This window comes from Mytilus galloprovincialis, chromosome 14 (genome assembly GCF_965363235.1).
Source record: "Mytilus galloprovincialis chromosome 14, xbMytGall1.hap1.1, whole genome shotgun sequence".
Lineage (NCBI taxonomy): Eukaryota > Metazoa > Mollusca > Bivalvia > Mytilida > Mytilidae > Mytilus > Mytilus galloprovincialis.
Window position 1 is genome coordinate 5,478,455 of NC_134851.1, and position 12,623 is coordinate 5,491,077.

Here is a 12,623-nt window from a genome sequence, read left to right on the forward strand (position 1 = left end):
CATATTTCTGCTTTGAGAAAAAATAATGAATGAATTCCGTTAAGGAAAAAACGTCTCTCTTCTTACAGATAATACATGTAATATAATGCCATAAGCTGATTTGTAAACCACTTATAAATAAAGTCAAACTAAAAAGTCAAAGTCTGCATATTGATTGCTACTTAAGACAATAGATAGATTTGAACCAAATACAGAAGAGACAATTAAATAGAATCAACGATTTGTTGTGACCTCTGCCGATGAGGTCATCATAGAAATAGAGTAAGTGATTATAAAAATAATATTTTTTTTTATCTAACTTAAAGCGATTCGTAAACTATGTTTCATATATGAACATAGAACGGACATTTCTTAACCGCGGTAAGAAGAAAACAAACTATATGTCTTTGTTGATATATCTGTCTTTTTAAAATGTCAGTGCTCATTGAAAAAAAAAACATTCAGCGTATCTTATTTACCTAATAAAAAACCCCAGTCTGTATGGTTTAATTTCTTTGGTTTAGATATTAGTGTTTTAATAATTAATTAAATTCTCTCTTAAACCAGCTGGTCACTTACGACATTTGTCCCATTGACCATCATACCACTTCTTTTAATCTTTTTTTGGCTTGTTCGAAATTCATTGTAATAATAATCCACCTAAGACATTAGTTTTATTTTTAGTTCATAATCTAGGATGCATTATAAACACAAAATTATCTTTTTCTAACTTTAAGGAATACATGTCAGTAATGAGTATGTGTAGATACTCGTGTAATGAAAGTAATGTAGTGCTATCGGCAAACTATATAATATATACAATAATAGTCTATAGAATTGACACATAACTATATACGAATTCGTCACAAATAAGAGAAAATGCTTATTCCTATATTATCAGTGGAACTAGTGACTGGAGGCCTTTTACGGTTAGTGACTGTACATAGATATAAGAAGATGTGGTTTGAGTGCCAATGAGACAAATCTCACATACAAGTCACAATTTGTGAACGTAAGCAATTATAGGTCAAAGTACGGTCTTGAACACGGACCATAGGCTCGCATCGAACAGCAAGCTATAAAGCTATAATAATAACATTAGTAAAATCATTCAAACGGACAAACCAACGATTTGATTTATATAAAAAATTAAAAACGAGAAACACTCATGAACCACGTCAACAAACGACAACTACTGAAAAACAGATTCCTGACTTATGACAGGTGCAAACAAATGAAGCGAGTGTCAACGTTTTAATGTATGTCATATAGATTTTTCGCATTTAATTGCTTATATGTAAAGATTGCAACACAACCTTTAATATCGATACATGTTTGTTTGTGTATAAAACCACATGCTTATACAAAAGGTCAAAACTTACATACTCTACTCCATTCATTTGGAGCTGCTATTGTCTTTGTTTTATTTAATTTATTTAATTTTTTTTTCCATTTTCCCAATTCTATGCAAGGATCTGTAAATTCGATTTCATTTCTATTGGACTCGAAATTGAAGGAAAGATTAATGAGAAAAGTAATCGAATGTCTAATTACCGAAAGAATATCGTAAGAGTTTTGTTCTACTAACATATCGGATGCGAACGAACTAAAAGAAGATTGGATTCTTGTTTTCAGATTATGTTCGAGATGATTGAATTTTGTTCACTATTGATGAAATAAAACCGCAAATGTTTTCTGGATTAAAGTACTTCTGAAAACAATTAAACGGTCTTTGACGTTTGAAGAAAGATTTTGCATACTAAATTCTTAATCCAGAAAGCAAATAGAAACCGACTTTCTAAAACTATTTTATGAATATGAAGAAGTGCTGCGATCGAAATTGACACTGTCATGATTTTAAATGGTAAGGTGGTACATAAAACACAGGAAGACATCTCTGTTCAAATCGTTTTAATGTTTCAATCAGTTCTATTGTTGAAAATATATTATGCTTTTTAATGATCAACTTTCATGTTTGTCAAACTGCTATATAGCCAATGAAATTTATATTTGTTCAAAGGGTTGAAGTAAATATTTGGGCAAATTTTATGAAAATTAAACCAGTCATAGCAAAGAAGGATAAGGGAAATGTTTCCATCAATTATGAAATACAACCACGTATTCAATTTCGAAAATTTAAACTTTCAATTTCACTAAGTCGTTGACTCAATCAGTAATTGCTATGATTCATTTAACACTGTGTTAAATTTTACATGTTCACTTCCCCCCTGAGGAGTTATCACTATTACATATTCTCATATCAATTCTCTGTGTCGTTCCATGAAGCCTTGCGTCACTGAGTACTGCTGATTTGATCTTTATCTTGTTTTTTGTAATGAAATTTCCCCATTTTTATATTTGATATTAACAGGGTTCAGTGTTGTGTTTTACTTTTTTTCTGGAGAGGCAATTATAAATGTCATGTATTTAGTTTTATTTTCATTTGCATAGATGTTAAATTCCTTATTTAGCACTAAGTTTACCCGCATTATAAAATCGTATTGTCTTCACCATTTATCACAGAACATAAAATAAGAACAAATACCGAACTGAAAGGACAATTCAAAACGGATAGTCAAATACATCAAAAGAATGGAAAACTACTGTCGTATTCTTAACTTGGAAGAATGATGGTTTGATAGCTAGCTAAACCTCTTACTTGTATGACAGATGCAAACAACTCCATTAAATTGACAAAACAATGTGTGAAAAAAACCCAGAAATTATATATATTGTTTGTATTATTGTTCTACCTCATGTTAACTGTCATGAGTGTTAAAGTTACAAAGGTCTATAGAAAAAAAATGTTTTTACCGAACAAATGTAACCATGAACACCATGTGTCTTCATGTCACCGAATATCTGGTATATAGATATGAGAAGATGTGGTATGAGTGAGACAACTCTCCATCCATGTCACAATTTGTTTTAAAGTAAACCATTATAGGTATAAGTACAATCTTAGTTAGCCTTAGCTCACACCGTACAGCCTACAAAGTGGCCCAGCAATGACTAGTGTTAATAAACTCATAGATATCAGGATTGGAATTTTGTATTTGCCCAGACGTTCGTTTCGTCTACAAAATACGAAGTTGAAGAACATTGAGGACCAAAAACTTCTAAAGGTTTTCCTAAACACAGCTAAGGTAACCTATGCCTTGGGTAAAAAGGCCTAAGTACTTCAAAAACTATTCAAACATGAAAACCAACGGTCTAATCTATAAAAAAAAAACAAGAATGTGTCCAAATTACAAGGATGCCCAGCTCGCACTATCATTTTCTATGTTTAGTATCGTAAAATTGGACAAAATCTCTACTTTGTCATTTAAATTAGAAAGATCATATCATAGGGTACATGTTTACTAATTTTCAAGTTGATTGGACTTCAACGTTATCAAAAACTAACCTGACCAAAAACTTTCACCTGAAATTTTCACTATCATTTTCTATGTTCAGTGAACCTTGAAATTGGGGTCAAAACTCTTATTGATATTCAAATTAGAAAGATCATATCATAGGGCACATATATACTAAAAGAGGGACGAAATGTACCAGAGGGACAGTATTTTGACCAAAACTTTGGCCTGAAGTGGGACAGACGGACGAACGGACGAACGGATGCACAGACCAGAAAACATAATGTCCCTCTATTATCGTAAGTGGGGCATAAAAACTGAATACATTGGAAATCCGCTGATGATATTTTTTCTTCATAAGAAAATGCCTGTACCCAATCAGAATTATTACAGCTGTTATCCCTTTGTTTGATGTGTTTGACCTTTTGATGTTGCCATTTGATTACGAACTTTCCATTTTGAATTTTCTAGGAGTTCTGTATTTTTATTATTTTACTGTTTAGCAATTACAAAAATTCTAAGTTTAAAAGTTTAAAAGCATCAAGTCAGAACTTAAATCGTAAGGGATAAAACATCCGTGCTGGTAAGCTGCTTATAAAGTCAACCTTGTATCAAATGAAGGTTGCTTAACACTTAAAGGTTGTTCAACTGTAACTTGTGTAAGCATGGTATCGTTATCTAATGAAATCAAATTACTTCTTCCAATCAGGACATGTTCTTAAATATTTTTACTTAAATCATAGGTTTAAGACTATCATTAGACATTAAACACGACACAATTGTTTTCTCTCGCGTATAAACTGAACTCTTTGATTTATCTTTCCTAGCTATGATTGCCAGTAAGACCCATTTGATAGGAAAATAGTTACAATGGATTAGTAAGGACAAGCTGTGATTATCAACTTGTATTGCTTCCTTAAACTTTTCTAAAGTAAACAAAATTAAAATCGATGAGAAACCAAATTCAACCAAATCGAATCAAAATTGACTAATTGGGCATTACATAAACGTCACCATAATTAATGATGTTAAATGCATTCTAAGAAAGGCAAGGCGTCACGTTCAAAAAGTTTTCAGATACATTTTAACATATATTTTATGTGTTAATTAATTGATTTTTGTAATCTAATACCACAGTCAGGACTCCTAGTTATATAATGTCTGTCAATTGTCAAACACCTGAGTTCCCAGAAAGAACAACTGATTATTTACAGGAACATTGACAATTATCGTAAATACAAATCGTACTCAAACGCAACTGCTATGGTAGGAGTGCCATCGTATATCAGTGTTTATAAGCTATTGATACACGTAAAAAGATAAAGTGACTACACCATTCAGCAACTGAAGACTCCTATTGGCCTTGAATACTAATTAGTTGATTAGAAGTAAAATAGATAACGGATATACATTTTTGAAGAAAAAAACATACTTTAAAGATATAAGAAGATATAGAGCCTTAGGTCACATCTAACAGCAAGTTATAAAGGGCCCAACAATGGCATGTATTAAACCATTCAAACGGGAAAATGAACTCTATTTTCTATATACAAGCGAAAAAGGAGGATCACTTATGAACCACATCAATAAACAAATACATCTGAACATCTGATTCCTTTAACACGTTTAAATAAAGTAAATCGTTGCATTGTTTGAAAACATTGCATATAAAAATGTATATCATCATGACGAGAAGTTTATTTTCATATTCAGGTTATATCACATGGTTACTAATTGATTTTTTAAAAAAGTTGCTTATCCAAACTTTTAGTTGCAGAAATCATTAATGATTTAGATTTGACCTCTATTTGTACTATCTTAACAAAAGCATCATATGGTATGAAGTCTAAATGAGAAGAAATATTTAAAAGACGATTCGTGTATTGAATAAATATTTCTGCGAATGACTTCACGAATACAGATTAAGGTCACAGTATTCGAATTTCTTAATTCTTTGAGTTTACATATCAGACATGACATACCAGAAATTGAAAAAGTAGCATGAATTCCAAAGGGAACGAGTGTATTTGTAATGATCGCTAATTCGTGATTTGTAGTTTTCTTTTAATGCTTCATGTTGAGAATCCTGTTTCTCAGTCTTTGTTGGGGGTTTATCTGATAAGTGTACATTATGTGCGTTGCACTGTCCCAGAACTATTTTATAGTTATACATTGTAAACAAGATAATTCTGGCAGATCTTTGTACTGATCTCAACAATATATTAAAACTTAGCTCGACACCATGCTATCGTCTCTCGACTTAAATATAAAAAGGAGCTATAACATTGACAGTCATTCAATTAAAGTCCATCTATATTATCGCCAGTTAAGCATTAAAACCATAAGCACCGTTAAAAACATTAATCATGGACAATTTATAGTGTCGTTGAGATTACAGCATTGTCTGAGATACTCCAGTAATTTGTTACCCTAAGCCATCATTTAATAACCTGTTACTGTTCTGGAACATTATCCAGCGTAATTTAAAATCGAAATAAAAATTGAAAAGAGAATATTTAAGGAATTATCAACGATAATGCTACAAGACCTAATACATTTTATTTAAGATTTTTTTTAGGAATAGTTGGTGTTTGAATGTAAAGCAAGTATGACATAGGTTTTCCAGTTATAAACATGTGATAAGTACGGTACAGCAGTATTCAGGCAAAATTGTGACAATAAACACTTGAACGAAAAAAAGTAATCTAGACAAAGTTCAAAAAGGAAAATAACAAAAATTCTGAAATTCAAAACGGAAAGTTCATTATCAAATTGCAAAATCAAAAGCAAGGTTAAACTCATCAAACGAATCCAAAACAGCATTCATATTTAATACTTTTTACCTTTCCTTATGTAGAACATGATGTAACAAAATGATTTTGTAAGTAAGAGTGAAAACAGCAATTATAATAAATTGTATCCTTTCTCCATCATGAACGTCTGAATCTGAATACTAAAGATCAAACGATGTAAAAGATGTCAAACACGTGACGAGATATATGGGCTAAAGATAATCTTTTTGGGTGTTACTTTTTATAAGTGTTATATATATATATACTAAGTTTGATTTATAATGTTTTAAGATAGCAAAAATGATAATTGAGGATAAAGTATTTGCTTATGATAAGCGCTTTATTGTGTCGTTAAAATGACAACAGTGTGTGTGCACCATGACGGAGATTTGTTAATCTAAGCCATTATTCAATGACTTGCAAGTGCTCTTGAAAATCACCCAGTGTTAATTAGCATTACGATAACTGTTTAAAGAAGCAAACATAACGAGAAAGTTAAGCTGATTCAACAAAAATCTTAATGACTTACAAGAAGTTATAATCAGAAAATAGAAATGCCTAGGGATTAACATTTACAGTTTATATATTGATCAATGACTTATTTTATTCGACCAAAAGTAGTGTGTGGGATCTTTGCTTTCAAAAAAATTTCAGCTAAAAAAAAACTTGAATTTGAACCCAAAATGCAAAATACAACGTTGTATGCAACGGTTATAGTAATTACCAATTATAGTAAACTACATGTGTACCTTTCCTGTCCTATCCCTTTCATTTAACTCATCAACTGTAGGGTTATCATCAAGTATGCTCTGTACACTTTCGAAGTCGCCTTCCATTACCACTTCCAGTAGTGTAAATTCATCGTATAGACATTGCAGCACAAGATCATCTTCGTCATCGTCTGAATTCATTGTTGGTTTTTCTCAAAGTTTAATTTTAAAACTGTAACATAAAATTGAATGAAATATAGGAATGTTTTCAGTGGTAAGTATAACAATGTAAATGATGAACAGCGTATTACAAAAAGTGTGTCTTGTATACTGATTTTGATATCTACAATACAAATACATCATCAACCTGATTATCTTTGAATACACAAGCTGTACGTTGGACATATAAATAATGTGATTAAGGGAAAATTACATCGTTTCATGATTTGTCTCATTTGGTTGTGTAATTTACAGATTCAATTTTGTAACGTATTACAGAAAAAACTATGAAAACAATCTAGATCAAATGAAAACAAGTGTACTTCAAAATACAATGCATGCTTCTAAGAGTTTATGCAGACAAATGAGTAGACTAGTGGTAAAATTATTATAACAAACATACAAAAATGGAACGCACTTAAAGTTTTAATCATTTTTATCCCAATTGTGAATTTCAATGTACGATTTTTAAACGTGCTATGAGCCCATCGGTAATGTAAACCAAGATTTACAATCTTTAATCATTACTTTGTCGGAATAAGGTGTCTGCGCTAAAATTGTTTTCCACGCCGTTTGGTAAAAGTTGTCACATTAAAGTGTTCATAATTGTAGTTCTGAAATCATGTGTTGCATGCAGTCTATAATCAACACTTTAAAGTTAGAATTAATCACTTTAATGCACAGGTCAATGTGATGACAGTCACTTTATAAACGTCTATACTATAAAGCTATGTATCTTAATTCTTTCAATTAAAATGAAAGAAAATAAGCAGAAATTGTATTTCACAGGAGTATTCTGATTTTCTGTCCATATATTATAAAGACAGTTCATTTGTTACTTCTCGGTTCTAATGCAGAATACCGCATTTAACAAAATGTTAAAACAACGCAAAAGGATTATAACAAAAGAACATTTTTTTAAATATCAACTGTGTTTTAGCATTACCTACATTTAGTTTGTCTATTTATGAAAGACACCAGGAAGTAACTTTGTAAAGTGCAATAAGTCTACTACTGATATTAAGGAAGTCAGAAAAAAAATTATGAATTCAAAATTTAATCTTTAAGTGGGGAGAAAATAATTTAAGGAACAACATAATCTGAACTTATTGATATGTCATGTGACTCCTTTTTAGCATATTCGATTTTTAAAATACGGCGAAAAAAAAGGCTAATTCCAATTCTTACCTTATATTGGCATTGGTATTATTTTGGTCTCAAATCAAATCAAAAGAAAAGAAATCTAGAATCTTCTTAAGTTTTAATAAATGACATTGTATGAGCTATTAAAGTCTTATATGAAAAGAAAATTGGTCGTTATGGGCAAAAATAATTTACCTTTTGTCTTAGGGAAAACGTCACATGTAAAAAATACTTAACTCCGAGGAAATTTCAACGTAAAGTCCCTAATCAAATGACAAAATCAAAAGCTCAAATACATCAAACGAATGGATAACAAATGGCATATTCCTGACTTGGTAAAGGTACAGGAACAAACTAAGGAGTCAGAACATCTTGCACAAATTTCTTTAAGTTCTTTGAGTCTCGCTCTGATATTAAGAGGAACAATATTTCAATACAATCTATCAACCTCCAATTTAGGGGAAAAAGATAAGTCCATGAGCTTGTTTTATGTTTAAATTGTTTTACTTATAATAACTACATTTTCATAAGATAATAAGAAGTGCATCATGTGTATTGAAAAAGTTGAATTAATTATATATAAAAAAAAATTTTAAGTTGAAGAAGGAATTTTCGAGAATGTTTTTTCTCATTTGTATATTTAATTGCGATAAGAACTTGTGTCATCATAAGGACAAACAAACTGCTGTGGTCAATGTGAGTTCTTTAAGGGAACTTTGAAAACTTCCAGAACCAAAACACTCAGCATATGAAAATTCTAAGACGTTTCTGTCGATTATGAATGTATTTCTTCGATATAGGAATGCATCAACGAGACAGTAACTTTACGAATAGCATGTTTTGAATTATAGAATTCGAAGTTATGCTACTTTTCTCCAATAAGTGTCTTCTAATTTGTACTCATAAGCCAGTCATGAGCCTATCGAATAGTTATCAAAGGTACCAAAATTATAATTTAGTACGTCAGACGCTCGTTTCGTCTACATAAGACTCATCAATGACAATCATATAAAACTATTTATAAAGCCAAACATGTACAAAGTTAAAGAGCATTGAGGATCCAAAATTCCAAAAAGTTTGAAGATCAAAGATCGGCACTCCGGTTTTCACCACTAAGACAAACTTGCCGCCACGAAAAAGCCTCAACATGGTGCTTATCATTGGCATTAAAATAATAAAAAATCAAATTAAAACTAATTTGTATTAATGAACAGAATACGGACACCTTTTCCTCTAACACGTATTTCTAGTGTTAAGCAGTGTAATTATATTGCTACGAACCTCTCTAAGAAATAGTGATGACGTACGAATATTAAAAATTCGTCTCTTTTTCTTTTAGATATGCTTGATCAATAAACGGTCTTACACTAACATTTAACAAAACAAAACACGTGTTTGAAAAGTTAAGATAAAACAAATATAAAATATAAACATTAAGTTTGCACTATTCTTAACCTTGATGCTAGAGTCCAACTAAAACTTACACAACAGAAACATTTATCTCATGAATTTATTAAATTACGAAGTAAATGAGATATGTAATTGTTAATAGTAGGATGGGATGAAAGGTTCAATAATGGGTAGAAATCCACAACAGGGAATATAATTGTTAACGCGGCATGAGATTTTATATTAGTCAATTTTGAATATATAGATGTATCTTTATGTCGCAAAAATTAGCAGACAAATATGAAATACTATTTGTTTTGCTTATTTCATATGTTGTGGGATTATTTTATCAATTTATGTTTATACTTCATAGACAAATCTGCATGCTATTTGTCTAAATAAAGTCGTCATAGATACCAGGATTAAAATTTTATATTTACGCCAGATGCCCGTTACGTCTACTAAAGACTCATCAGTGATGCTCGAATCAAAACATGTTTAAAAGGCCAAATAAAGTATGAAGTTGAAGAGCATTGAGGACCAAACATTCCTAAAAGTTTTACCAAATACAGCTTAGGCAATATATACCTGAGGTAGAAAAGCCTTAGTATTTCAAAAATTCAAAGTTTTGTTAACAGTTAAATACACTCATCATAGATATCAGGACTAAATTTTGTATATACGCCAGGCGCGTTTCGTCTACAAAAGACTCATCAGTGACGCTCGAATCCAAAAGTTAAAAAAGCCCAATAAAGTACAATATCAATGAGAATTCATGTCAGCACAAAAAGTGCTGACTACTGGGCTTGTGATACCTTCAGGGAAATAAATCTCCACCAGCAGTGACATCGACCCAGTGGTTGTAAATAAACTCATCATAAATACCAGGACTAAACTTTGTATATACGCCAGACGCGCGTTTCGTCTACAAAAGACTCATCAGTGACTCTCGAATCCAAAAGTTAAAAAAGCCAAATAAAGTACAAAGTTGAAGAGCATTTAGATCCAAAATTCCTAAAAGTGTTGCCAAATACAGCTAAGGTAATTTATGTCTGAGGTAGAAAAGCCTTATTATTTCAAGAAATTCAAAATTTTGTAAACAGTTAATTTATAAATATAACAATATCAATGATAATTCATGTCAGCACAAAAAGTGCTGACTACTGGGCTTGTGATACCCTCAGGGAAATAAATCTCCACCAGCAGTGACATCGACCCAGTGGTTGTAAATAAACGCATCATAGATACCAGGACTAAATTTTGTATATACGCCAGACGCGCGTTTCGTCCACAAAAGACTCATCAGTGACGCTCGAATCCAAAAGTTAAAAAAGCCAAATAAAGTACAAAGTTGAAGAGCATTGAGATCAACAATTCCTAAAAGTGTTGCCAAATACAGCTAAGGTAATCTATGCCTGAGGTAGAAAAGCTTTATTATTTCAAAAAATTCAAAATTTTGTAAACAGTTAATTTATAAATATAACAACATATCAATGATAACTCTAGTCAACACAGACGTGCTGACTACTGGGCATGCGATACCATCGGGGGAAATAATTCTTCACCAGCAGTAAATTTACTTTACTGGATACTGAATATCAATCCATCTATTAATGTCACTAAATTTTAAACTTTAATTCAATTTTATGGAGAGAAATCGGAAGTAATGGACCTACCAACCGGTGGTGCGTTACCAGAACAACCACTTATTATGTGCTGGCCGAAGGTTGTAGAAATGGTTTGTACAAGAAATGATAATAACATATTCACTTCATGACTATCATACGTTAATGTATAGATAATGAATAATTGATAAAGTTTTAAAAGTGTGTGCCATAGACTATTTTCATAATACGCGTTAACGACAACGATATTTTGAGATCAAAATTTGTTTTAAAAAAAATTTCTTTAACTGTATGTTCAAACGATTATCCTTTATATAACCTACTTTTTACTCCGGATTATATAATCCTTCGACAGGTGGTTACCTTTTCTGTGGTAAGACATCCTGGTACTTGGTCAAGTAAGAGCAACACAAAATAAGTAAACTCAAATATGTAATCTTTTATTTGAGGTGAAAGTTTACTGTTCTCCCATCTTTTTGAAAATGTAGAGGAAATTGAACATATTAAAAGTTTTATTTTACTTCTTTAGTTTGGACTAACTTCATTTGCTACAAGGATGTCTTACGACACAAAAGTTTATCTGTTGTAAAATTATATAATCCGGAGTCAAAAGTACATGTAGGCTATATTAAAAAAGAGGGACGTTAGATACCAGAGGGACAATTCAATGTAAAGATACCAGAGGAACAGTTCAATATAGTATACTATGGGTAGGGACGAAAGATACCAGAGGAACATTTCAAAATAGTCTATTGAACACAAAATTTAAGAAATCTGCTTTTGAACGCCTTTTTTAGTCTCGAAACATTTAACTGTTTAAGCACCTTTGGTAATCTGAGACAGCACCTATATGACGATCATAGAGATTCACATTATACATTAAATTTATACATTATTCTTTACAAACTCTTGATTTTCCACACAATATTTCTTTATAACGACAAAGAACGTAGGACCATGTGTTTCCCGCCATTTTTCTTCAAGAAATGAATGTATAAAATCAGAATCGTTGGTCACTTGATCCGTTGATTGATAGCGTTTTATTTTGTCCTTTTTTTTGAACAGTCCTTAAAAAAATCAATGGGGCGACGGATACCAAAATGACATTCTAGCAAAAAACTATAATCATAAAAAAAATAAGTTTAACTACCACTACGAAAACTAAGGACTGTGCAATACGGTTGAAACAAAAAAACAATAAAAACTCGATCGCAGGTTCTCGTAAAGGTACTCGTAAAGGATTAACATTTCTTGCACCTCGTGTAACATTTGTTGAATATTTCACATCACCAAGTTCAATACTTTTAACCAGCATGTAGTTAATGCACGCTTTTTTTTAATTTGAAAAGAAAATTTAAATCACAAAAATACTGAACTCCCAGGAAAATTCAATCGGAAAGTCCCTACTAA

General features: G+C 31.3%; 1 protein-coding gene across 2 annotated transcripts in view; it reads right to left on the minus strand.

Annotated features, from left to right (window-relative positions):
• Nucleotides 1-12,623, minus strand: part of LOC143058029 (ankyrin repeat domain-containing protein 33B-like) — a 41,652-nt gene that overhangs the window by 8,730 nt on the left and 20,299 nt on the right. For both annotated transcript variants that reach the window (XM_076231492.1, XM_076231493.1), the window contains exon 2: nucleotides 6,877-7,069. In XM_076231492.1, the coding sequence (XP_076087607.1) occupies nucleotides 6,877-7,038 (162 nt within the window). In that variant the 5' untranslated portion in view covers nucleotides 7,039-7,069. The remainder of the gene's footprint in view (nucleotides 1-6,876; nucleotides 7,070-12,623) is intronic.